Below are 27,280 nucleotides of genomic sequence, written 5' to 3'. Positions count from 1 at the left end.
TATAACCTGTGCTGGGAGACAAGCCTTGACAAGTCCTCCAACAGTTTCCTTCTCCACATCTTGGCCCCTTCTTTTATCCCCTTTGCCACCACACTGTCCAGAGCCCTCACCCTTCCCTTGTCCCGCTTTACACAGGCGTCTTCAAATTGGGCCCGTTTAAGGCTGCTGTTCGTCCTAAGAGTTAAGGGAGGGAGGAGGTCTCCCAGTTTCTAGTATATGCCTTTAGCCCATCCTCCCACCCGACCCCAGGTACCTGTCCCCAGGGACAGGTCCTAGCCAGGATGTGCTCAGAACCCTTACCCACTCTGCCTCCCGGAAGAATCCCGGATTCTTGTTTTACCTCGGCCCCTGGGGTCCCTGCCCTAGGGCATTCTGCAGAGCCCACCAGCACTCAGACCCGCAGCGCCCTGGCCCCTCCGCGCTGCCTGCGGCGGGAGCTGCCAGCTTTTTGGAATTCCTAATCGCTCCTGGCCCCGGTGATTGGCTGTTCAGCTCTGACCCCACTTGGGCTGCCGCCTGGTTGGATAAAAGGGGAATCTCCTTGGGGCTCCAGAGCATTAGACACCGGAGGGGGCACCTGGGACCAACTTTGCCAAGCAGGGAGCCCGGTGGGGGGGTGGGGGGAGCAAAAGACCTGCAGCCTCAGCCCCTCCAAAGAACCGGGAGATGACGGGGAAAACGGGGGAAGCGCTGAGCAAGCCCAAATCTGAGACAGTAGCCAAGAGTACCTCGGGGGGCGCCCCGGCCAGGTGCACAGGGTTCGGCATCCAGGAGATCCTGGGCTTGAACAAGGAGCCCCCGAGCTCCCACCCGCGAGCTGCCCTCGACGGCCTGGCCCCTGGGCACTTGCTGGCTGCGCGCTCCGTGCTCAGCCCTGCAGGAGTGGGCAGCATGGGGCTGCTGGGGCCCGGAGGGCTTCCCGGCTTCTACGCGCAGCCCACCTTCCTGGAAGTGCTGTCCGACCCTCAGAGCGTTCACTTACAGCCACTGGGCAGAGCGTCGGGGCCGCTGGACAACAGCCAGACGGCCAGCTCGGGTAGGTGCGGGCGAGGCTACGAGGTCGATGGCGGGCGTCAGTCGGGAACCCCGCGCCGTCGGCTCTCGTCTGCCGGACAAGGCCTCCTCCAGGTGGAAAAGTTCCTGCAGGCCGAGGGGTCGCACGCAGCTCGGGCCTGGAGCCAACCGACCCCGGAGCAGGACCCGGAGGATGCTCTGGCGCCGGCTGGGTTTGGGCCCCAGCATTTCCAAGTGCTGTTAGTTCCCGTGACCCTGAGTCAGGCTGGTCTGGGGCGCAGCGCTGGGTTGGGGCCCCAGTGGATCCCCGGCTTGGGGTGTCAGACCCGTGGAGCTGGGTCTGCGGGAGGCCTGGAGCTTCCCAGCTCTGCCGTTCCGATGCGGTCCAGGCCTCTGGGAGGATCCGCGCTCCTGGAGCTCGATGTTGTTCCGCGCGCTGGCGGCCCAGGAAGCGGGTGCAGGCTCTGGCCCCAGCCCTGGTGTCCAAAGTTGCAATTTTCCTCCTCCTTTCTTCATTCCTCCTTCCCCCGCATTGTTCAGCTGGGGTTTGTTTTTCACCCCACGAACTTGGAGAACCAGGCCACCGAGCCAGCCGAAGTGGCCGCCATCGGATCCTGTGTAAGCGTCACAATTTATCGGATCTCGGCGCTTCGCTGGCCCAGGACCCTAGATGACCCCGCCACGCCCTCCCTCGGCCACTTTCCTAGCCGACTGTTTAGGTCTTCTCGGCCCACCGGCTTTTGTGCCCTCTACGCAATTTCCCCAAATTTTCGTTCGTTTTATTATTCTTTTTTTTTTTTTTTTTTTTTTTTTTGGAAAGGGCAACGAAAAGTGGCTCGATGCAGGCTCTCCGATTTCAAGTCGGGGGCACATTGTGGGGGCATCGCGAAATCTACAGCGACCTGGCAACTCCCAGCCCTTTCCGGGGCTCAGCTCCCGGCGACACGAGTCCGCTCCTCCGGGCCAACTTTCTGACTCGGGACGCCAGGGCTGCAGGCGCAGGGAAGAGAGCAGACCCGGGGGTCCCTGCGACCCCGTGAGGCTGCCGGGTTCTCCCACCGTCCCTTCCCCTTAGACTCCGGGGCCTTTGCCTCTCTTGCAACGAAATCTGTTCAGATTCTCCAGATTGAGGCGACGACCTTGGTGGGGCCATCTTGGGCTTAGGGATGGGGACAGCCACTGGAGTCCCTGAGGGCTTCCAGGGAGACCGCAGGCCCGCACGGCTCGCGCAGGCGGCCGGGGGTGGGGCCCTCACCGGTTTCGGGTGCCGCAGAGCGCTCTCCCCATTCTGCTGCATGTCCCTCCACCCGCTTTTCAGATTCTGAAGATGTTTCCTCCAGTGACAGAAAAATGTCCAAATCGGCTCTAAACCAGACTAAGAAACGGAAGAAGCGGCGACACAGGTAAGACCCCCGCGGCGCTTTCGGTTCCTGCTCCTGTCCATCCGCTCCCCTGCGGTCCCCTGCTCCGGTCTCGGGTCTTATTTTCGCGGACCCCAGAGCTGAAGCCCGGGGCCGTACTGGGGCGGAGAGACCCGGCGTCGTTTGTGGGAATCTGCCTGGGCGATGGCGTCTAGCCGCACCAGGTGAGGATGCTGAGGGCCGCCGGAGCAGCCTGCGCAGCTCCGCCGCGGGGCTGCTTCCCCGACTGGTCCGGCTTTCGCCTCCCTCCGCAGGAGAAAGGAAAGGCCCCAACCTGGGCCAAACCCGAGCTGGAGAGGGGTCGGCGGTCCCCACTTCCTGGCCGCAGCACATTTTGAGAGCCACGCAGACCTGGCGGCGGGCAGATTGGGCCCCCACCTCCCACTGAAGCCCACCTTTTTACCTTTTTTCTCTGGCCCCGACCCCCATTCTTCTCTGCCAACTCCCCAGTCTTCTGCTCCCACCGTTCCCCAAAGCTCGAGCCATATCTGCGCTTATGGAACGTATTCTTTTGGCTTCTGTTATTTTGTGCTTCTGAGAGTTGCTACCTTTATGTGAACCTCAGTTTCCTAGTCTGTAAAATAGGGGGGTCCCAACAGACCCACTGAAGTGGGGTGGACTGCATTGGAGGGCAGACCAGGGAGAGAGTTAAGTGTCTTTAAATAGACATTACTTGCAAGAAGTTAAAATTCAATAGGTGCCGAAGGGTATGTCCTAAAAAGCAATCACCCTTTTCCTGCGCCACGCCCCCAGAGGCCGGTTTCCCTTTGGCATCAGCACCACTGTTACTCACTCCTTGTAAGTTCATGAGAAGATTTTTTTTTTTTTTTTAAGAAAATAAAGGGGCGAGAAGCAAAAATCTGCCCGTCTTTCTGCGAGTGCTGTCCCTGCGCTCCCTCCCCAGCGGGGCTGTTTTCCCAACTCTTTCTTTGCCCCAGTCCAGGTGGGTCGCTAATGGGATCCCACTGGACATTTTCCCATTGGGGAGCTCCCTGGATCCCTGCCTCGTCTCATCTTCTCCTCTCTCCCCAATTTGTTCCCAAGCCTCTTTGTAGCTCTCTCTCTCTCTGCCCCTTCCTCTTCCTTCGCCCTTGGAAGTTCCACTGTTGACCCCCATTTTTGTAAACGGCCCTTCCTGACCTCTCAGGCCCCAATAGGTTCCTGCTTGAAGGAAGGTGAACTTCGACTTGGTTTCTCTTCGATGGATTCATTTTCCTTGGGCAGTTATTTGCTTTCTTTGCTTATTTTAAATGGAAACGTTTTTTTATTAGTCCTGTTCCTCATACTTTTAAAATTCAACGAATATTCATAAAACACCGCTGATGCACCTTCTCTTGCTGGTCCCAGGGTGTGTAATCCCGTCAGCCTTCCCAAACCAGGACAAGAATGTGGAGGTAGCCTGCTGCTACTGTGCTGACTGTGGAATATGGGGCAGGGGTTCCCCTCGATATTTCAAATTATCCCTCAAATTCTGGTACTGGAATGGTATAAGGGCTTAAGGTTCCTGACCCTGCGACCCTCTCCCCAAAGACCTCTGGGGGCTTTGGTGAATTCCCAGAGGGGCAGAACAGCAACTCACCAACATCAGAGAATTAACTATCTTGGGTTTCTATTTCTGGTGCATGAAGGCAGCAGATTATTGGAGAGGAGAATGGCTACTGATGGCTGGTGCAGTATTTATTTATTTATTTATTTATTTATTTATTTATTTATTGTCGGAATTAAATCCAAGACTTTGCACAAAGCTAGGCAAGCCCTCTGCCGAGGAACTAAGCCCCCTACTCCTTGGTACGGTTTTTAGTTAGGGGAAAAAAATAAAAACATTTTCCTGAGTTTTTCTCATTAGGGAATTTGGGGGAAGAGCCCCTGGAATCTGGTGATGAGTGATGGGGTTGTCTTTATCTCCCCAGGAAACAAACCAGGTTTAGCAGGGTTTGGTGGGGGTGGGGGTGGAGCAGCGATGGGGAGAGTTTCTGGGATTTTGCTCTTCTTGGAAAGCTCAGCTCCTCTTCAGACTGGATACAACAGGATTGAAGGACCTGGGACTCTAGCTAAACCAGGAGCAAAGTTTGGGTCACATAGTGAGCAAAGGAGGACCTCTATGGAGAATATGACACATGGTCCAGTTCTGGGGCAAGAATAGGGGAAGTTGGGGGGATTTGAAGTTTGTTTTTGTTTTTTCTTAATCGGGTACTCTTCCAAGTAGAGGCAGCCACTCACAATGACCTCTAATCAGCTTTCCTCTGACTTTGGCCAGGTCACACTACCTGTGTAACTCAGTTTTCCTGGTTTTGAAAAGGACTTGCATATATTGATTGTTTATTTTGATGACCAGTTCCGGAGCCCTTCAGCAAATGGTAGAAAAGAAATAGAAAGCAGCAGATCTTCAAAATTCTTAAGAATTAAACTTTCCATATACATAAGAATTCCACACATCCCCCTCAAGAGAACAGATGGAACGATTTAGAGTCAAACCAGTCATTTTCTGTCTTCCTCTTACACTCCCTGCATCATCCCTGAGATATTAAAGCGGACACCAGCACAAGGAATATGTGGGGCTTTCTCGTGTTTTCCTGCGTTTGGTGAGCGTGAGGGCTCAGCAGTGAGGCATTCTAACCCCTCTGTGCTGGTCCCAGGGTCCAATCCCAGGGGCTCAAGCAAGGGATGTACCGATTTTACAAATTCAGTTTGTGGAAACTGGACCACATCTGTCTATTGGCTTGTTGATAAGGATGCAGGATAAAGGTCACCTAAATCCTAGTGAAATTAAAAGAAGAGTTTGTATCTGGAAATGGGCGTTTAGTGGTTTATTTAAAAAAGGTGGTTTAGGAACCCCCTAATACTGGAGGTGAGATTTTTTGTGTTGGGGCATGTTTGTTTGTTCATTTTCTTAGTGTGAGAGAATGTAGCTTTAACTAGATCCCTAAAGCAGTTTTTGACACAAAACAGGTCAATGGGAACTGCTCAGTCGGGGGCCAAGGAGGCTTGAATGGGACTTTCAGCCAAGAGGTTGACTCAGTGTGGGGGTTGATTGGAAAGTGGCACCGCAGGGGACTGAGGAAAGTCCCCTGAGGGCAACTCTAAGCAGTTGGTAGGTCTGGTGTTGGGAGAGGAAGGGCAGGTGAGCAGGAAGGAGTGTTGGGGTCAGCTGAGCAGGTGGGGGTTCAGGTCTTGGCCATGCAAACACTGAGGCTGAAGCTTCATCTGACCTTCAGGGAAACCTCGAACTCTGAGTGGATTTAAAGTCAACCCTAGTGTCTGAGAGGAGCCCAGGAAGCAGGTCGGCATGTAATTATCTGGTGAGGTCTACTTTCTGTGCTTGGGAGTAGGAGGGGCTTTCTGTGGTCTTCAGAATTTCTTCCAGAGCCATACTCAGGGCTGAAATAGTGCCCACCCCTCACCAGAAGGATGGTGTGGGCTCTCAGCCTTGAATGAAGAGTCCAGACTATTAAGCTATCTGTGTGTGTGTGTGTGTGTGTGTGTATGTGTGTGTGTGTGTGTGTGTGTGTGTGTGTGTGACAGAGAGAGAGAGAGAGACAGAGAGAGAGAAACAGAGACAGAGACAGAGACAGAGAGACAGAGACTATGTTGACTGGGTTGTGCCAAGCCAGCCTGGGTTTGGGATCTGTCTCTGAACCTTGGGAGAGGGGCCATTCTGTTATTCTGTTCTCTTCAAAGTCAGGCTCTTCTGGTTTCTGAGGTCCTGAGTGTCCTATCTTGCTCCCCTCAGGACAATCTTTACTTCCTACCAGCTAGAGGAGCTGGAGAAGGCATTCAATGAGGCCCACTACCCAGATGTCTATGCCCGGGAGATGCTGGCCATGAAAACGGAGCTGCCTGAAGACAGGATACAGGTAACACCCCGGAGCCCCTAGGCGTCATCTGTCTCTGCAGGGTTCCAGATATACGTGACCTACCCCCCTGCATCCCCTGTGAGCATGTCTTCAGAAAGGATCCTTTATTTAAGGATTCTGATCACCTACCATGTAAGGTGGGCACTGTGTGTAAACAAGGGCTGAGCAGATGTGGTTTGGCCTGAGGTCCCAGACAAAGGCTCCCTGAGGGGGCGTGGCAATGAGAGGTGGAGTCCTGAGCAGGGACTCTGTTGTGGTGGATGTCTGTTTTGAGACCAGAGGTGGCCCCAGGCTATTTTGGGTGTCTGTGAAGGGGAAGGTGACTTTTAGCCCTGATTCCAGTCTGTTTCCCTTCCCTCCATTCCCCATCCTATGAGGAAGACATTACCCCGCTTCCTACTCCCTACCACCACATCCAGCTGCTGCTTCCTCCTCTCACAACCAAGCAGCTGCTGGCCCTGCCCTGAGCTCTTGTTCCATTACTTCTCCTTATCTGGCCCCAGATGTGGCCTGGGACATGTGCCTGTGGGTGTGACTCTCCAAGGCCCTCCTCTCCTGTGTAGCTCTGTGGCATAACCAGCTACTGGTCTGGAGCAGCATGCCCTCTGCTATGGTGGGCGAAGGGCCTTCCTACCTTCAGGAGCCCCCTGGCTGGGCCAGGGTGGCTGCTGAATTACTTCTCTGGGAGAGGATGAAGTCCAGTGGCTTCTAGGCAAGGCCTCCATGGCAGGAAGTGAGTAGGGCCAGAGGACATTTCCAGTCAGCTGGATTTCAACCTGAAATGAAAGCTCCTCTCCTGGTGTGGTCCAGAGGTGGCTGCTGCCGGGACTGGGAAGTAGGTTAGGAGTCAGGTCCGGACTTCCTGAAACTGCTTCTGCTCAGCATCTCTCCATACCCTAATTGAGGGCCTGTGTGTCTCCAGGTGTGATGTGTGCTGGGGGCAGAGGAGGGGCAGAGGAGGGGCAGAGGGCGGACAGAGAAGGAACTGAAGGTTTGGGGGCTGCTTCTCACTCAAGGACCGAAGTATAGGAAATGAAGTCTTGAGTTACTTTTCCAACAGGGCCTTCCTCTCCTTGGAAATCTAGGAGAAATTTCAGCCACGGCTTTAGACATTGACACTAACAATAAGCTCAATTATTCATAAGCCGATTATGTTTGGAACATTATCCAGGGTGGCCTAGAACCATCCCCTCTCACTCAGTTGGGTTCTAGTGGGATGAGCTAAATGTTGATTTTGAACTGTGTGTGCAAGCCAAGGCCCAGGCCATCCAGCTGATATGTGGCAGTACCCCTGCCTGTCCTCCATTAGCACCAAGTTGGCCATCAGGAGCGGCTGTGGTAGTGGTGGTGGTGGGGTCTGGCAAATTGCCATGGTTGGTAGGCCTCACATTTGTGCTACTGACTGTAAAAAGGAGCATCTTGTCTCTTACAGTGAGTTGTCTAAAATCTGCTTGGCTGTGGCGGTGGAGGGTGGGGGAGTTTTAAGTTTGCTGAGCTTGGGATTTGGGGGAAGGTTGTCCCTAAGTTGTAACTGCATTGCTATAAATGCCCTGGCAGACCTAGTGTAGGCTTCAACCAGTTGCCATAAGACAAGGAAGGTGTCACAAGTCACCAGAACCACACAGAGGAGCTGAGGGTATGAGCAAGGAGCATCACTGCCCCAGGACTGAGAGGATTGGCTATGATATTGGTGGATGTGGGAGAAATGAGGCAGAGTGTCTCAAATCCTCTGCACTGTGTGGCTAAGAGTGACCCCTGAATGTGTGCATGAGTGGTCAAGTGGTCGGGCTCCCAGGTGTTTAACCAGATGGCTGAGGAAAGATCTTGGCATGTATCAATAACAATCGCAACCAGAATTTCTAGAGCAGTTTCCATGTACCAGGGGTTCTTCTAAATATGTGGCATGGCAGGAGAGGCAGGGTGGTAGAGTATCTGGGGACACTAACCCCCACTGCCTGGGTTCACAGCTGAACTTGCCCTGCTAGAGCCTCCTAGTCCTCATCTGTCCAATGGGATAAGAGATGCAATGAGCCATATGTGTACCGTGTTCAGAGCAGTGAGTACCAGGTTCCCCCCTGCTCCCTCTGATTCAGCTCTGATCCTATTAAATCCTGTGGCAAATGGTAGCGGAGAGACCACTAGCCTCCCTGTATGCATTCATTCGTATATTCATTCATTCCTGCAGTGCTGGGGATGGAACCCAGGGCCTTGCACATACTAGGCAAGCAGTTTACCACTGAGCTACACCCGCAGCCTATAGCCTCCTCTTAGAACTAAAGAAACAGAGGCACAGAAACTTGCCCAAGGCAACCTAGGAAATGGGGGACACAAGACTCGTCACCATGTCTGAATCTAAAGCCCATTCTTTTTCTACCTGCCTTTTGGGTTGCAGCCTGTGCTATGACTTGACACTGGGGAACAGAGGTGGTTTGAAGTCAGAATGGGGGGGTATTGTCTCACAACTTCTTTTACAGGGTGGGTATTGAACCCAGAACCTCACACATACTAACTGTATCATAACTTTAAAAACTATTTATTAGCAGAGCAGGGTGGTGAACACCTACAATCCTAGTTGAGGCAGGAGGCTCACAAGTTCTAACCTAGTCTTGGCAACTTAGTGAGACCCTGTCTCACTAAATTAAAAAAAAAAAATTTTTTTTAAAGGTCTGAGGATGTAACTCAGTGGTAGAACACCTCTGAGTTCAGTCCCTAGTACTACATACACCCACACCCACACCCCCCACATACACAAAAATTATTGAGTACCAATACGTAAATCATAACAATAACCTCACTTATGAAAAAGAGAATATATATATATTTTTTGTGGTGCTGGGGATTGAACCCAGGGCCTTGTGCATGCAAGGCAAGCACACTACCAATTGAGCTATATCCCCAGCCCACAAAATTATTTTTGAATGGGAAAATTCATGTACATGAGTTCAAAGGGTAACAAATTAGTTTTCCTTCCCACTCCCAGGTAGCAGGCCTCCAGTGGTAACCAATGCCTTTTGTTTCCTTCTGGAGATAGTTACGTTTATTCAGCTGAGTCCTAGACACCCTGCGAGCTAGGGACTAGTATTCCCATTTTACAGAAAAGGAACTGAAGGACAGAGATCAGAATTCAGACCGAGTCTTTTAGACTCTGGGACACTTGTTCCACTTTTTTGTCCCCATTCCTCAGCATGTCTCTCTGCGTGATGATTAGGTGGGGTCAATGCATCTGAAGATGAACAGCTACCAGTCAAGAGCCCATCCGCTCCCTTGCCCCAACCTTGGGTGAGATAGCTGTGTGTGTGTGTGTGTGTGTGTGTGTTGGGGATGGAGGAAGAGAAAAGGGGAATCACTAGAGGGTCCAAGTTTGCAGTTAGAAATTCTCCAGGTGGGAGCCAGGCATGGTGGCCCACTGTAAGCCCTGTGTCTCAGGAGGCTGAAGCAGGAAGATCGTGAGTTAGAAGTCAGTCTCAGTACCTTAGTGAGGCCCTAAGCAACTCAGTGAGACCCTGTCTCTAAATAAAATACAAAAAAAGGCTGAGGATGTGGCTCAGTGGTTGAGGGCCCCTGAGTTCAATCCCCAGTACCAACTATCCCACCCACCCCCGCAAAAACAAACAAACAAATAAAAAAATAGCTCTTACCTCAGACTCTGACACCCACAGAAGCCAGGCCATTTGCACCCCTTGGCCTCAGGTTCCTCATCTGTGAAATAAAGAGGCAGAATCCTTCCAGAAAGCAATTTTGTCAGGATCACCTCCCTCACCAGGCTTGGGCTGCCATAGGTGGAGTGGGGTGCAGACCAGGTGGAGTTTAACAGTTCCAGGTGGATAGCTGGGGCTCACACCCTGCGGGGCCAACCTAAGGAGACCCCTAGACTCATCGGAGGCCTACTGAGGACCCCCAGTGGTCACATAGGCCTACTTCCCATCTTTGTTTCACTGCTGGCAAGCCAGACTCTGAGCCTCAGATTATTTATTTGTAAATTAAGAATAGTAACATTTTTCTGAACTGCTAACTTCATAAAAGCATTGTGATTTCTGGAATTTATTAAGTACTTACCACTGTCCCAGATGTTAAGTACCTCCCGTGCCTTGTGTGATTTCATCTCACAACACCAGGTGAGTCAGGTGTTCTTCTCCTGTCCATTTTCAGGATGAGGACTCTGAAAGGTAAAATCAGCAATAGACCAGGATTCAGACTCAGTACTCAACTGTGATCACTGAGATCCCATGAGCAGTATCTGTACAAACTATAATAATCAATGTGAATGGCTGTGACGGGAGGGCCAGGTCTCTCTAGAGCTCTCTGGGTTTGGGCTGGAGAGCTATGGTGAGCTGTTGGGGAAAAAAAGATGCCAAGTCCCCACGAGAGACTCAGGCACACAGTTCTCTGTAGGTATAAATGTTGGGATAAGGCACTCCTGAAGTCTCTGCCCAGACAACACTCCTGGCAACCCCACAAGACAACATGCCCAGGGCTCTTCCCTCCAGGGTCTCCCAGTCCTTCAAGGATGGCGCCCCTACAGGAGACATCGTGCATAACAGATGCCGTTTACACATTCTGGTCACCTCAGTACCTGCCAGGTGTCAGCTGTAGGGATGGCAAAAGGGCTTGCAGACTAATTTTATTTCCTCTGTGGGGTCACTTGTTGCCAGAATCTTAAGACTTGAGTATATATATGCATTCTTTTATTTGTTTACTGTGTTTGTTTTTATTACTGTTATAAAGTTATAAAAATTCAAACATTGCAGAGCTATGGATGTTCAAAGAGAACAGGGTCCATGTCTCCTCCACTCTTAGCAGCTTCGTGGATAGGGAATGGTGAGGTTTGGGTGCTCTGACCTGCACGTTCAACTTTGCTTCTTTTATAGTGGTCCCTACCATGCAGTCTGCCAGTCTGTGGCTCAGTGGTTGAGTGCCCCTGGGTAGAGATCAAGGTGTCAAAAAGTTATATTCTAGGAATGAAAAGATAATTGTCTGCATGGGAAAGGGCTGGTGACATCTCAACTCAAGGTGGCATTTTAGAATACCCAGACGGGGCCCACACCCAACAATCCTGATTAATTGGTTTGGAGTGGAGCCTTGGCATCTGTGTGTCTTAAGACTCTCCAGGTGATTCTGCATGCAATCAGTGTAAAAGTACTAGAGGCTCAGGATAGGGCAAGTGGGTTAATATGAGTGGAAGAAAGTGGAGTTTGAGGTGATGGGTGGGTGAGGAAGGAATTGACCTGTCAGTGGTGTGGGGAAGAATGCTGCCTGGTACTGCCCCCTAGTGGTCACCAAAGGCTGCAGCAAGACCTGGTCTTCAAGCCTCACACTGGGATGGAAGGAGTGAACTGAAGTACTGAGCAGCGGTGGAGTGTTACCTCAGCCAGCAATGAGCCCCAATCCATCAGCTTCCAGCCTTTTGGGGAGAGGAAAGGGCTGATCCAACATGATGGATGCTGCCATGTGACTGATAAAGCTAGGCTAATGGTATGTGGCAAGATTGGAAGGCAGGTGCTGCAGTGGCCTATGCCCGTAATCCCAGCAACTCAGGAGGCTAAAGCAGAATTGCAAGTTCAAGGCCCAGCCTCTGCCATTTAGCAAGACCCTCGGCAATTTAAAAAGAACTTGTTTCAAAAATAATAAAATCCAGGCGCAGTGGTACATGCCTGCAATCCAAGCAGCTCTGGAGGCTGAGATAGGAGGATCACGAGTTCAAAGCCAGCCTCAGCAAAAGTGAGGCACTAAGCAACTCAGTGAGACCCTGTCTCTAAATAAAATACAAAATAGGGCTGGGGATGTGGCTCAGTGGTTGAGTGCCCCTGGGTTCAATCCCTGGTACTCCCTTCCAAAATAATAATTAAAAAGGATAGGGGATGTAGCTCAGTGCCCCTGGGCTTAATTCCCAGTACCAAAAAAAAAAAAAAAAAAAAAAAAATGAAGGCAGAGCTTGCAGGTAGTGAGGTGACCAGAATGTGTAAATGGCATCTATTATGCACAATGTCTCCTGTAGGGGTGTGATCCTGGAAGGACTACAGACGGTCTTCTGGGAGACCCTGGAGGGAAGCAGCCCTGGGCATGTTGTCTGGTGGGGATGCCAGGATGGCAGACTGCAGGAGATGGCATGTTTGAGGACAGAGGAGCCCTGGCCTGGGACATGGTCACAGCTTTTTTGTGCTGGCCACTCACAGAGTGAGAGGAAGAACTGGTGGAGTGACTTAGCCTATTAGCTGTGTGCCCTGTAGCAAGACAGCATCCATGTGGCAAGAAGTCTTTCCTCAGGGCCAGTCAGCCTGGGAGGTACAGGCACCCTCTGCCTGTATGTTATGGAGGTACCTGCCACAGCAGCTGCTGACATCTAGAGACTCCTCACCTGAGCTTCCTGAGTAGTGACAGGCACCTCCTCTGAAAGGAAATGTACCTGGAAACCCAAGCTGGAAGAGTCTGCCAGCTCACTTTTGCCTGGGACTCCAAACCTGGTGACTCTGGTGTCACTCTGAGCCCTTTCTCCAGGACTAAGAGCCTCCAACATATAAGGCAAGGTTCTGGCCCTGGCTGGGACTCTCAGGAAAGAAGAGCCATCTCTTCTAGAAAGTGGGCCATCAGCAAAGCAAGTGAGAGAGGACTCAGTGGACTCTTCTGTGCCTCTCAGAACCCAGAGCCCAAGTAGAAAAGGGGCCTAAATGCTGACAAGGATTCTTTCTCACAGGTGGGAGACAGGAGGGTCTGGTTGCATTTGCTGAGAAGCCAAATCTCAGCATGACACATTTGCCCACCGAATTCACCTATCTCAGGCTTGCATGTTCTAGCTCTTTACCTGCCAGGTATTCCACACAGTATTTTAATTTTCCCAACAAACTTACAGGCAGTAATATCACAGGCAGATGAGGAGTAGGACTCTCAGGGGGATTAACATGTGAGTGTGTTCACAGAGGCAGCCACAGACGTGGCAGCCAGCTCCAGCCTAGGCTCCAAGCTTCTGAATCAAGGCTGTTCACAGGGGCGGGCTCTGCCTGCATTTGAGCCCCGAGGGCCTGGATTGTGTTAGAAAAGCAGGAAGGGTTTCAGGGGCATCTGTTTGGCACTCCAGATACCTGGCAGGGAAACCAGAGGCTGGCTGTATTAAAATATTAAAGGCTGAGGGGTAAGGATGGAGCTCAATGATAAGCACTTGCCTAGCATGTGTGAGGCCCTGGGTTCAATCCCTAGCACCGCAAAATAAATAGAAAAAGGGCATAGTATTTGTATATAATGTATGTACATCCTCCTGTACATACTTACATGACTTATAATGTCCAATATGATGTAAACTGTCATTCTACTGTGTTGTTTAGGCAATAAGGACAAGGGTCACCAAATGAGTTTTGATGCCAAATTTATGAAGAAACTTTTCGTGTCCAGCACTGTTTGGATTTGGGAATTCTGGAGAAGGCATTATGAAGTGTTAAAAAACAAATGCCCCACCTACATACATTCTTACATGACTTATAATGTAAGAATATCCAGTACAGATGCAATTTAAAAAAATATTTTCAATCAACAATTGGTTGAATCCTGGATGAATGGCCCATGGATATGGAGGGCCAACAGTATTCTTCTTTTTTGTTTGAAGAGCCTGAGAGTGAGAGAAGTGAAGTAATATACTTAAGATCACACAGCAATTTTTAAGAGCTGGGAATTGAAGTTCAGAACTGGTTGGCCTCAATGAGTTTTGTAAACGTTTAAGTTCAGCACACCTGCAGGTGGCTTCCAGGAAGAGGAGAGAAAAGTAAATACAAAGAGCAGTGAGGGTTAATTCTAATGCCTTGTCCACTTCCCTCCAAGGCACCATCGCCAGTTTCCCTGCCAACTGTCCTAAAACAAAATCGTTTTGGCTGTCCAGGTTTCCTCTGTAAATTGGAGTAGCATCTGGTCTTCATGGAGAGCCAGGCGTTCCCGGAGCCCATAAGTGAGGGTATGGATGACTCCTGGTTAGAGCCTCCAGCTGGCACCTGCTCCCCTGGGACACTGTCTGTGGGCAGAGTCTGATGTATAGACCAGTTATTCATCTATGCAAATTAGGAGACCCAGAAAAAATGGTCCAGAGCAGAATCCTGAGCCTGGACCCTTGTTTTAGTCTCCTAAAGACGCTGTTTCCATCTAAAAGTCCTGCTTGATCTCCAGCACTGAGGCCTCTAGAGCTCGTGGGCAAGTCAGGGCAATGTAGATTGGGGTAGGTGGGGCCTTTGTTTTTTAACACTTCATAATGCCTTCTCCAGAATTCCCAAATCCAAACAGTGCTGGACACGAAAAGTTTCTTCATAAATTTGGCATCAAAACTCATTTGGTGGCAAAAATCAGACTAGATCTTATGAAATTTATATAACTAAGTTTATGTTTATGTTTTGCTGCAGGGATCAGAACTGATGGGTGTGATTATAAGATGCTGCTGGTGCAGGGTGATATGTACCTCGTGGTATATACATCACATATGTATTCCAAAATCCCAAACATCCCCTGGCCCCAGGGGTTCCAGTTAAAGAGTTGTGGCCTTGTTGCTTTGTAATGCACTCTACTCAAGCAGGACAGGTCATCTGACCAGGCAGCAAACAACTTGATTATAAAGACTTCCCACTCCTCTGCAGTCAGATTAGGTGATTGGAATTCTATCAGCATGGGGTCCATTCTTGGAGGTTTTCTCTAAGAGGTGAATGAAACCGGAAGTCACTTATATGGGTTGTTATATATATATTAGCCTGTTTTGATTTTGCCTCTCCAGGAGAAGGCAGCTTGAAGCAAGTGGGTACTTGTGGAGGGCGACCCAGTGCTAATGGGATATGGAGATGAGACAGGTCAGAAGCCCCACATAAACGGCGTGCCCTGGGTAGGGCAGACATCCTGCAGAACACGCAGGCAGCCTTGAGGAGAGAGAGAAACCCAGCCTGGAGCCAGGCCTAGATGAAGGCCAGTTTAGTTGCCTTCATGACTCACAGCTCTGTACTCTCTGGTGCTAGGAGAATAGCCATCTAGAGGCCTTCAAACTGCATAAACCTTTTCCTTGGCAAGGGGACACACACCCAAAGCTGTCAGGGTCCAGACCAGGAGGAGGCTTTGCAGCTGTGCTTCCCAGCTCTCCAGTTATGAGCAGGAACTGCAAGTGCCAAACGGTGATGGCAAAGGTGCCGTTCCGTGGGGGACCGGCGATGGCTCTCTGGTTGGTGTCGGGGTGGAGAGGCCCAGGGCATTGGAGGCCGTGTCTCTCCCATTTTTAAATGCTCTCTGTTATTTACAAAGGAAAAGCTGTCAAAACAGGGTTACACACGCTTGGGTCCACTAAAAGGCGAGCGCGGACGAAGCGGTCTTGCCGAGCAGACACAGAGCGTCGGAGCGGCCGCGGGTGTTTGGGGGCTGCCTGGGCGCCCCCTGCCGGGTGTGGCCAGCCTAGCTCCACCGCAGACTCGGGACTGCCGGCGAGGCGCCCGGCGCTCACCGCGCCATCTGGCGGCGGCGGCGGGAAGCGCGGGAGTGCGCGGACCTGGAGCCCGGCGGGCCCCCAGCCCAACTCCCCGCGGCCCCGACAGCAAAGGGTTAAGCTGTCAGCAGCGCGATGTTAAACAGGTGTCAAAGGCGCCCCATATATCTGCAGATTGAAATCAAATTCTTTGCCGTATAAAAAGATAAATTACCCAGGCGCTGCCGCGCGTCCCACTCATCACGCCAGCGCCAGACGGCAAGCAATTTTTTTTTTTAATGTGCTAACGACCTAATCAAGCAATCAAGTCGGAGAAGATTGCAGAGTGACCGGGGCAGCCATCTGCCGGCGAGCCCCGCATTCATTTCCGCGCCCCCGCGCGGGGCGGGGGGCCGGGGAGAGAGCTGCTGGGGGGAAGAGGGGAAAAAATCCTAAACAAATTAACACCCAATTTTCCCCGTCTAATTAGTTAAATGAGAAGTGTTTGGGGTCCCCCGGGGAGGGGGAGCGGCTCGCGGCGAGGCCAGCGCGGCCTCCCCAGCATTAATTAGTGCGGGTCAATGCCGCGGCTCCCGGGAGAGCAGCCGCTTTAATTTCCCGTGATATTTCAGTGCCTGAGGCCCATCGATTCAAACTGAAATTAACTTATTTTTCAATCAGCCCAGGGCTGCCCCTGGGGGTGACTCTTCTTTTGCCGCCTCCTGAATAGAGCTGGAGCAATTTTTCATCAAAAGCTGATACCTTGGCCGCCTGGGGCGGGGGAGGGGCCGAGGGAAGGCGGGGAGTGGGGGCGGCCAGGCGAGGGAATGGAAATCGCCGAGAAAACCAATGGATTTTCCGAAGCCCATCACTTTCCCCCACCCGCCCCATTCCCCTGGGGTGCTTCAGCATCTTGCCGCCCCAAAGACAAGAGAAACGCCTGGGGTCCTTCCAGGCCCACCAGTTTCCTGAGCGCTTCTTCCTGCCTTGAGGCACTAGGCAGGGGAAAGTCTCAGGAAAGGGGCTTTGGGAAGCCAAGAAATCCTCCCTCTCCAATCTGGACAGGGCTTCTGGAATCTCCTCCAAGAACCAGCACATGCCTACAAGGTACCCCAGTCTCCTTTAGACCCTGACAATCAGCTTAGGGGCCAGGGAAACATTCCCCAGGGTGGGCCTACACACTCTCCTATGTTCCTACTCACCTCTGCCCCTCACACCCTGGAGAATGTTGTATCTATTCCTTGACAGACGGATGGCACCCAGTTCCGCCAAATTCCATTCACATTAGGCCCAGAACCATGGACTCAAGAATATGCAAGGCAAAAAAGCAGCATGGCAGGGTTCAGCTGGGACAGGGCAGAGAAGGGATCCTGACCCAGGAAGAGTCCCCTCCATGCCTTGGGTTTCCTTGACACCTGGATGAAATGCCCCTAAGATCATCCGCTGCCATTTCTGCAGCCTTCCTGGACTCCTCTGGGCCTCTGGGCCTCTGGGCCTCTTGGCCTCTGTGGAGAGGAAGCCCTGAACAAGACACAGTACCTGTCCAAGGACTATGGGAATTTGTTCTTCTGCAAATCAGAAAGAGATTCTGTTTATATACTGGAGGTGTGACATTAGCAAGAGACCTATCATGTCTTGGTTTGTCAGCAGCAAACCAAGGAACACACTGAGTGTTGTTCACCTGCAAGGGACTGTCCAGTAGGCATCCCTAGCCCATCTCCCTAGAACTCCTTTGGCTAAAAGTGGTTTTTAAAAAACAAAGTCATATTCTCACAGGACTTGATATCCTCCTTCTGACACCTCCAAGCCTGGAGGAACCTCAGGGACAGCATGGGGTGAGAGAGCTGGGGCAAGGACACCCTGCTGAGGAAATTTGCACTGCAAATTTGCAGGGGTAAGGACCATCTTAAAGCACAGCCCCTGAGCCACTCCTCTGAACTTGCAGGTCTGGTTCCAGAACCGCAGAGCCAAGTGGAGGAAGCGAGAGAAGTGCTGGGGACGGAGCAGTGTTATGGCAGAGTATGGGCTCTACGGGGCCATGGTGCGGCACTCCATCCCCCTGCCCGAGTCCATCCTCAAGTCTGCCAAGGATGGCATCATGGACTCCTGTGCCCCGTGGCTACTGGGTAAGAGCCCGCACCTTCCTTGGGGCCCTGCCCCTGAGGTGAGGAGAGCGGGCTCCCTGGAGGACTACCTTGGGGACTTAGGCAGGCAGGGCCTGGGTGTAGTGTCTCTCCCTTGCACCAATTTACTGAGTGCCAGGGACTCTCATCCCGCACTGGTCCCTGACTGGATTCTTTTATCCTGTAAGGAGGGTGTGGCTGTTACCCCAGGGTCTGTATTCCCCCTTCCCCTTGACCAGAGATGGGCTTATGACAAATGAAACAGTCCCCTGGGAGTTGAGGGGACCCTTAGGTCCCTTTGGCCACTTCTCTGGCATTGCCCCAAAGTAATTCTTTTCTCCCAAATCTCTCCACCTGTCCTCTTCCCCCACTTGCCATCTAGTCCTGAGTCTGATAAGAGCATCCGATTATCTTGGGGTTCTAAGACCTGGATTCCCAGGATGGAGGGGTGGGGAGTCCAGCTGTTCCCTGAAGGGACAGAACAGGCGTGGGGGGGCCAGGTGCCCAGGGTTTGTTGAGAGGCCCTCTGTAGGCCTGGTTCCCCGCTGTTGGCCTGCAACCCTCCACCCCACTCTTCCTGTCCCCAGACCCTGACCCAGCCCTGGGACTTGCGTGACCGGCGTGTGTGAAGCAAGGCTTTCTACTTGTCCTTAATTCTGGCCTCTCTCTATCTTTGCTGTTTTCAGTTCAAGATGGCTTTCCCAGGCGCTTTTCTAAACCCGAATACCAACAATTCTTTTTAGGGATGCACAAAAAGTCACTGGAGGCAGCAGCCGAGTCGGGGAGGAAGCCCGAGGTGGAACGCCAGGCCCTGCCCAAGCTTGACAAGATGGAGCAGGAAGAGCGGGGCCCCGACGCCCAGGCAGCCATCTCCCAGGAGGAACTGAGGGAGAACAGCATCGCAGCGCTCCGAGCCAAAGCTCAGGAGCACAGCACCAAAGTGCTGGGGACTGTGTCTGGGCCAGACAGCCTGGCCCGGAATGCAGAGAAGGCAGAGGAGGAAGAGGCCGTGGAAGAAGACAGGCCAGCCGAGAAGCTGAGTCCATCACAACTTGAGGACATGGCTTAGGTCAAGGGGTGCTCAGGCACTGGAGCCCCAAGACTGTGTTCCTCTTGGCCCCTGTGGTGCGGGGAGGTTCTCTGCCACCCTCACCTGCCCCACAGGCCCTCGATTACCCCCATTGACTCCAGGCACAGGTCATTTCTGGCCTCAGCTTTGGACCCTGCTGAGACCTCCTGATGTAGTCCTGACTCTCCTGCACCCTCCTCATCCCAACATCCCTGCCTCAGAAGCCCACTTGCTGCCCCGGCCATCCCCTCAAGCCCCTTTCTCTCAATCCCTTGGCAACTCTCCCTGTCCAAATCCACCCCTTCCTCTGTTCTCTGGCTCTGAAGGGCCCCCTTCCTAGCTCCGCACCTCTTTGGATTCTGCTCGGCACATGCCTAAAGTCCATCGCTGCCAACGCATAGTTTGCCAGACAGCCGTGACATGGATTGAGTATCTGCATTCCAGCTCCAATGTCCTAAGCACCCCTGTCCTCAGCAAATCTTCCCTCAGCCTGTTCCTTCTGGGGGACCTGGGCCTGGGTTTCTGCTGTGTAGAGACTATACTACCCCGCAGGCCCACGCACACTACCTCTACATCCTCCATCCCTCCCTCCAATGCTACCCACCTTCCAGACTGAACTTGGGAAGTCTCAGCCTGAGCCTTTGAGCCACCCTCAGGAACCCGCCTTCTCCATGCCCAACCTGCCCCATGGGTTCCTCCTCATCACAGGTGCTGACAGCACATGTGCCCATGTATAAGACCTTTACTGGGTCCAGGTCCTATGCCCTGCAGGGAGGAGGCCCATCTCATAAATATTGTGGCTCACTGCATTATTGGGGATCCCAGGTCCCCTACCAGAGTCCTTGGCCCCTGTACCTGTATTTCTGAGGCATTCCGACTTTCCCCATATACTGCCATGACCTTGACTTGCTGTGCAAAGCATCCTTTGCCTAGGGCTTCTAGCAAACTACTCGTTTGCATGTGCCTGCTTGGAGAAAAGCAGTGCAGCTAGGAAACCACAGATCTGGCCTCAACTTGACCCAGGCCATCCCCAATCCTGGAATGGCACTGAGCTATAAATATGCATCATGGATGGGTCACAAGAAAGGAAGGGGAAAAGGTTCAAAGGAAAGCAAAACAGGAGCCAGTGTTAAGCCAGATAAAGCTGCAAGCCCTCATACCATGCCAAGTGTATGCTGGGGAGTATGTCCACTAGAATAAGACAGACCCAGGAGCCATGTTGAAATACGGGACTAGGGCTCCCTTCTGCTGAGGAGTAGGCCTATCAGTACCTATGGCCTCTCTGCAGCTGCTTCTTCCACTCTGCTCCTTCACTTTTGCATGAGCAATGGGAACACAGCTTGGTGGAGCCCACTGGACCATACTCCCAGGCCAGGCATGAGCCCTCTCACCCCATGACATTTTTTTTCTACTTCCCCACCCACCATGGGGGGGGGGATACTTGCAAGAGAAAGGCCTGAGACACTGAGTTGCAAGTTTAATTCTCTATCGAAAGTTGATTTCTTCATTCCCATTTATGGAAACACCCCTCCCCACCCCAGTTCTTGTCTTTGTCCTCTGTTGGTTTGACAATGTTAGACTGTAGCCCTGGTGTGTAAATAATGTACATAGAGTGAGAAGAAAATCTTGATATTGAGCTGTTTGAAATATGGAACTGTAATAACCTCTAGGTATTCTAAACCTGTGCTTTTGTGCCATTTTCTGTAAAGATACAAGTAAGAATAAAATTGATGTAAAAACAGCCGGGGAGGGACCAGAAGTCCTCCGTGGGTGGGGAATGGTGTGTGCCTATGTGTATAGGTGGCATCAAAGTTAATCTACAGAGTGATTTTTTTAGGTCAAAACTAGGTTCCTCTTTTAAAATTACTTGAAATGTCAAGAAGCAAGTGGCCTGCTTCTCTTGGTTGATCTGATACAACCCTTCAATGACATTTATCACTGTGATATGGAACCCTCCTCCAGGCAGGCTCAACTTAAATATCCCAGTCATGGAGCTCCTAAGGTATTACCTATCAGCGACTCCCCACAAAGTAGATTCCATTTAACCTTTTTCTCTGCTACTTACCTGGAATCAACCCTATTTCCTTTGCACCCCTAGTGAAGCCCACAGTCCACCTGGGCCCCCAAGAATGCAGACTTCTTTCTTTTTATTGTATACCTGTGCACTCACAGATCTTACCTTCCACCTAAATAACAACAAACAAAAAAGATAAGTGGATCTGGAACTGAAAGTCAGACAGATTATGCCAAATCCCTGTCAAAGAGAAGGAGAGTGAAAGAAAAACCCACACAGGAAGGGCCAGCAAGAAATTGCCTGCAGACAGCTGTGACCTGCCAACTTGATGGTGTGTTGGATGGAATTACAAGAGGAGAGAGAGAGCTCTGAGCAGACTGGAGAGGCTGTATTTGAGCTTTGGGCTCAAAAAAAATCTCATAAGATTGTTTCAAATTGGCTCAGATGTGGAACTTCCTTGCAGTAGAGGTTTCTGGCAATCCACCCACAAAAGAGAACCACAGGAGGTGGGCAGTCCTTGTAACCCAAATGGGACCCACATGTGGTACTCCCCACCTCGGAGCCTGAGGGGAACCTGTGGGAACTCTGGCAGCTGGGTGGTGAAGGGACAAGACTTCAAGTCCCGCCTGCCTTGCGCTGTGTCCAGGTCTTCCCTGAGCATCATGGCCTGGGAATGCCCTTACCAGACCTGCCCACCCCAACCCTCCAGAAACAAACTGCCACTTCTCATTCAGCCCTCTTTCCCCAAAGCAACCTCACCCTGCCAGAAGGGTTTATGGCCTCTGTTCTCTCAAGGTATTTGGGATATTGCTCCATCAGGAATTTTCCATGTTATATTCCCCACAAGACTGACTTCTTCAAGGGAGGGGACTCTATCTTATTTGTCTTTTAACCCTAGGACCCATCAAAAGGCCTGCTACTCAAGCTACTCTTATGCAATTACTCAATAATTTAACAAAATTTGTCGAGCAATTAATATGTATCAGGCAGTAGAGTAGCGCACTGGGGTTACAGTGGGGGCAAAGCAGTCCTAAGTCCCTGTTCTTACAGAATTTACAGTCTGGATGGCGGAACAGAATCCCAATAATCACACAAAGAAAATAGAAAATTGCAAATGTTCTAAGGCCTTGGAGGCATGGTATAAAGGATCGTGAAAGTGTATAACAGGGTGAACTGACCATCCATAGGACTTGGGTCAAGGTGTTTAACCTCTGAGCCTCTCTCTCCTGCCTCCCTACGGAATAAACATCTGTTCTTGTAGCATTGGGAGGAAAGAGCGAGGACATTGGGAAGGGTACCACAGGAGCACAAAGAAGGATGGCCATGCCAGGGCATGCTCCTCAGGTCCTTGACAGCTGTTCCATCCTCAGATAGACCTAGGGGACAACAAGGACACACATAGGTTTGTGAGATGCCAGAAATCTTTGTGGATATTCACTCCAGGGGATTTACCCTGGGGAGCGGCAGGCAGCTGTCTGCAGAGGGAGATGTAAAGAGGCCTGCAGATAATCAATGAGGGGAGGCCGGGAAGCCATGGCCAAGGGGAAGCTGGACAGGAACAAAGAGAAATCCTGCTCCGGTGCTGAGGGTACCCAGGAGTGGACTCTCCCCCTGGGAACCCAATTCTAGTTCCTGGGAAATTGCATTCCGAGCTGCAGGTCCACCAGGCTGCTGACAGGGGGCGACCTGCACCAGGAAATGCAAGAGAGCCTGGAAAGGGCAGGCAGGACTGATGGACCAGGGCTGCCTCCTAGCAGCTGCAGAGGCCTGGCAAGAATAGGGGAGGAGGCCAGCAGGGGCGAGAGTGGCACATGAGGTGGATACAGAGCGGGAGCTCCCGAGGTCCAGGTCTGTGACCTGGAGAGAGCCGCTGTGGCAGGAAAGGGGATCTGGTCTGCAGGATTGCTGGGGACTGGTCCCTGCTCCCTGCCAGCCTCCCCAGCCTCTTTTTTTTTAATTTTTTTTATTTTATTTATTTTTTTTTTAGAGAGGAGAGAGGAGAGAGAGAGAGAGAGAGAGAGAGAGAGAGAGAGAGAGAGAATATTTTAATATTTATTTTTTTTAGTTCTCGGCGGACACAACATCTTTGTTTGTATGTGGTGCTGAGGATCGAACCCGGGCCGCACGCATGCCAGGCGAGCGCGCTACCGCTTGAGCCACATCCCCAGCCCCCTCCCCAGCCTCTGATGGCACCTGCACCCCACAACTCCCTGGAGCCTTGGAGCTTTTCTCCTGCTTCCACTGGAGCTGCAGTGCCCTCTCCACCCAGCCTCCCTTTAGGGTGCTGAGGCTGGACACCCTGGCTCATCAAATATAGCAAAGAAATCATACTAATTTGAGATGTCAATGATAGGGGAAATGGGGCGAGGGGACTATGGAAATGCTGGATTATCTTCACAATTTTTCTGTAAATATAAAATTGTAAAAATAAAATTTATTTAAAAACACAGTGGGTGGGGGCTGGGATTGTGGCTCAGCAGTAGAGCACTTGCCTGGCACGTGCAGGACCCTGGGGTCGATCCTCAGCACCACATAAAAATAAATAAGTGAAATAAAGGCATTGTGTCCAACTACAACCAAAAAATAAATATTTAAGAAAAACACAGTGGGGTACTGTGGTACATGCCTGTAATTCCAGCAATTTAGGAGACTGAGGCAGGAGGATTGCAAATTTGAGACCAGCCTGGACAACTTAGCGAGACCCTGTTTTTAAAAAGGGGCTGGAGGGGCTGGGGTAGAGTGCTTGCCTAGCATGTGTGAGGCACTGGGTTTGATTCTCAGCACCGCATATAAATAAATAAAGGTCCTAATATTTTAAAAAATAAAATAAAAAGGGCTGGAGATGTAGCTCAGTGGTAGAGTGCCCCTGGGTTCAATTTCCAGTACCACTTACAAAAATAAAACAAACAGAAAAACCTCATTAGCTGTTGGTTTTCTAGAGGGGAAAGAGCACTGGCTTCTTTGGGTTGGAACAAGGGCCAGGACTGCCCCTTTGGCTATTTCTAACCCCTGGGGCTCCACTTACCAAGCTGGTCAACCAGGTACCCTCTGGGGAACTGAACCTGGGTCAAGAGCCCGTGGCCTTCCCTGTTCTGTCTCCTGGCTCTTCCTGCTTCCTGTTTTTTTCTTTTTAGGCCTCCTCTGTCTTCTCTCCATGCCTGGCTGCCCCTTACCTCAGGCCACAATGGAGTCACTGAAGTCTCTGCTTAGCCACAGCTGAGCAGGCCCTGCAGGTTTTGCTCCATTAATTCCTCACTGAAGATCAATTCCTTCCAATGCTAACTGTTCTTATTGATCACTGGTCTCATTCCTTCCCCTACTCTTGGCCTCAGAGCCAGGGACCATTCCATTGTATCTCTATGTGGTAGAGCCAGACTAGGTGTTACGGAGCTGGGGCTTTTGGAGAAAATGAGGCAGCGTGAAGACCCGCCTCTTCAAACTCCGGTTCTTGCAACCAAGTCAGAAAGATTTCAGACATGTCACTCAGAGTAAGAGGAATGAGTTTACTGAAGGGATAGGAAAAGGGAAAGGGGACACTCTCTGCTTACAGATTTTATGGTTAGGAGGAAATATCCTTATCTTTCAGAGTTTCAGGTCTGGTCACAAGTCTCCTCCTTCAGGGTAACTTGGGTTCCTCTTATCAACATTCCTTTGGGCCTGCATTTCTCCTGCAGTGAACAGGTAGTGTGCTGAGGAATGTGACATATCCTGTCCACTTAGGCCAGACAGGGCTGCAGGTAAATTGCTTCCTGGAAAAGAAAGCATGTGGGGGTCAGCACAGTGGGCCCATTGGATAGAATTATTCTCCTGACTTCATGTTCCCGTCATCCTCATCTGTCTGTCCCTTAACACAAGGACCATAGGAAGTGGGAGTCTGTCACAAGAAGTGGGTCAGGGAATGAGGAGATGGCCTTGTGTTGAGCTGCAGAATCACACAAGCTGGACTGTTGTCCACCAGGCTGAGATTCACCTCCTACCTTTGCCTGGTGCTAATGAGGCCAGGGCAGGGGTGGTTCACCAAGATGATCATGGTGGGCTCAGAGGTAAGAGGGAAGAGGAGAAGTGCATTTCTTCCACATGGTCCTCATGGGCATGAAGCAGAGCAGTTATTTCTGCTCGGAAGTAGAATCAGAAGAATAAAACCTAATCCAGGCCTAGCCAGTTAAGATGATGACATAGGAATTACTTGAATGGATATACTGATGGACAAGAAAATACGATGCTGAGCTTAATAGTAATGGATACAGAAGCATGTTCAAAGGACAATCACAACCTCAAATAGGGGTCACTTGGTCCTCCAACCTACACTTTTTACTCCCACAATGCTCTGTGGTTCCAATGCCAAGTGAGCCCACCTGTGGTCTTCATGCAAAAGGAGCAGGTTATGGGGAAGGGGTGGAGGATAGAGGTAGAATTGCATGCAGGGAAAGGCAGGGACAGACCGAGAGCCAAGCAGAGAGCCCGGCCTCATCAGAGGACTCCCTGTCTGTCCCTGATGAGAGGGCAGCCTAAAAAAAAGGACATCTAAGTGGGTCCAGAGGCCTGAGTTTATTCAAGTGCAGCTCTGTTACCTCAGCCTCCTCAGGTTTTGATGCACTCATCTGTTAAACTGCAAGGATAATAACCCCTCATCAGGCTCTTTTTTTAAAAAATATTTATCTTTCAGTTTTTGGTGGACACAACATCTTTATTTTATTTTTACGTGGTGCTGAGGATGGAACCCAGCATCCTGTGCATGCCAGGCGAGCGCTTTACCGCTTGAGCCACATCCCCAGCCCCTCATCAGGCTCTTGTGAAGACCCAAAGAGACCATGAGAAGGTTGACACTTATCTCTCTCCCTCCCTCCCTCCCTGCCTCCCTTATGCTGGAATTAAACCCAAGGCCTGAAGCATGCTAGGCAAGCGCTCTACCACTGAGCTACACCCCTAGCCTGTTTTACTTTTTGAGACACACTGCTAGGTTGGCCTTGAACTTGTGATTTCTGCCTCAGCCTCCTGGGTCACTGGGATTACAGGTATCCTTCACTGTTCCTTTCTACACTCTTTCTTCTTTAATCACTTTTATTAAACTTCTGCTGTTATTTAAAAAAAAAAAATCTTTTCCCAACTTCTACATTGAGTGAGAGTGGGGGACTTTTGCTAACATCTTGAGTGGAACAATTACCTCATTGTTTTTTTACTAATACAGACATTAAAAATCATATATTTTAAAGTTTGTTGTAGCTGCAACCCAAAAGACTTAGTATGTAGTTTTCATTTATTTACAGTTTTATATACATACTAAAGCCCACTTAAAAAAATTTCTAAATGTTGTGTTTTAAAATTCCAAGGATGTGGGAGCACTACAGATTGAACCAGGGAGACATGACACTGAGTTTCATCCCCAGCTGTTTCCATTTTTTATTTATTTATTTACTTTTTTAAAAGATTTTTTTTTCAGTTGTCCAAAGACCTTTATTTATTTATATGTGGTGCTGAGAATGGCACCCAGTGCCTCACACATGCCAAGCAAGTGCGCTACCACTGAGCCCCAGCCCCAGCCCCTCATTTTTTATTTGAGACAAGGTTTCACTAAGTTGCTGAGAGTCTCACTAAGTTGCCAAGGCTGGCCTTAAACTAGAGATTCTTCCGCCTTAGCCTCCCGAGAGTCACTGAGTTTACGGGCATGTTCCCACCATGCCCAGCTCAGTGTATGGGGTTTTTATGGGTGAAGTGATTATTCCTGTTATAATTCTGAACTTATGTTGTGACCAGAGATCATCCCTTTCATTCTCTTGATCTTTTGGTATGCATTGGTTTAGATTGAATAGTACTTAATTTTTATGAAAAGTAATTTTTATAAATTACACATAATGTATTTTCTAATTTGGGGTGCAGTGTTTTATATAATACACCTATCAGTTGAGCTATACTGTGTAGATTATAATATATATTTTATATGTTATATATATTTTATATTGTTTTTTTTCTGTTTTATCTTCTGAGAAAGATATGTTTTAAAAAACTAATTAGATTTTGCTAATTCTCTTTGTAGCTCAGACTTTTTTTTTTTTTTTTTTTTTTGGTGGTGGTGCTAGGATTGAACCCAGTTCTCAAGTATACTAAGCAAGTGCTATACCACTGAGCACACCTCTGACCCACCCCTCTTTTTTTTTTTTTTCTTTTGTATGAGGGATTGAACCCAGGGACACTTGATCATTGAGTGTCATCCCTAGCCTTATATATATATATTTTTTTTTTAAACAATTTTATTTATTTATTTATTTTGGTGTTGGGGATTGAACCCAGGGGTGCTTAACCACTGAGCAACATTCCCAGCCCCCCCCACCTTTCTTTAGTTGTAGATGCATATAATAACTTTATTTATTTATTT

At 50.4% G+C, this 27,280-nt stretch overlaps 1 protein-coding gene across 2 annotated transcripts; it reads left to right on the top strand.

Moving 5' to 3' along the window:
• Window positions 1–666: 666 nt before the first annotated feature.
• Vsx2 (visual system homeobox 2) lies at window positions 667–18,893 on the top strand. Of its 2 annotated transcripts, none has more exons than XM_026402386.2 (5): window positions 667–1,036; window positions 2,333–2,417; window positions 6,166–6,289; window positions 17,647–17,827; window positions 18,568–18,893. In XM_026402386.2, exons 1-5 carry the CDS (start codon window positions 667–669, stop codon window positions 18,891–18,893), a joined length of 1,086 nt encoding a protein of 361 aa, XP_026258171.1. The 2 variants fall into 2 exon arrangements, with proteins under 2 accessions (XP_026258171.1, XP_026258161.1); XM_026402376.1 differs by having other exon boundaries at window positions 18,511–18,893.
• Window positions 18,894–27,280: the final 8,387 nt, after the last annotated feature.

This window comes from Urocitellus parryii, chromosome 6, assembly GCF_045843805.1.
Source record: "Urocitellus parryii isolate mUroPar1 chromosome 6, mUroPar1.hap1, whole genome shotgun sequence".
NCBI classification, from domain to species: domain Eukaryota; kingdom Metazoa; phylum Chordata; class Mammalia; order Rodentia; family Sciuridae; genus Urocitellus; species Urocitellus parryii.
The sequence above is the reverse complement of the archived record's forward strand: the minus strand, read 5'-3'. Positions and strand labels throughout refer to the sequence as shown.

Excerpts from the sequence above, each read along its gene's own strand:
- Vsx2 (XM_026402376.1), top strand. The coding sequence starts at position 667 with ATGACGGGGAAAACGGGGGAAGCGCTGAGCAAGCCCAAATCTGAGACA. Across the intron at positions 6,290-17,646 it reads TGCCTGAAGACAGGATACAG|GTCTGGTTCCAGAACCGCAG; the intron begins GTAACACCCCGG and ends CTGAACTTGCAG. Across the intron at positions 17,828-18,510 it reads CTGTGCCCCGTGGCTACTGG|TTCAAGATGGCTTTCCCAGG; the intron begins GTAAGAGCCCGC and ends TGCTGTTTTCAG.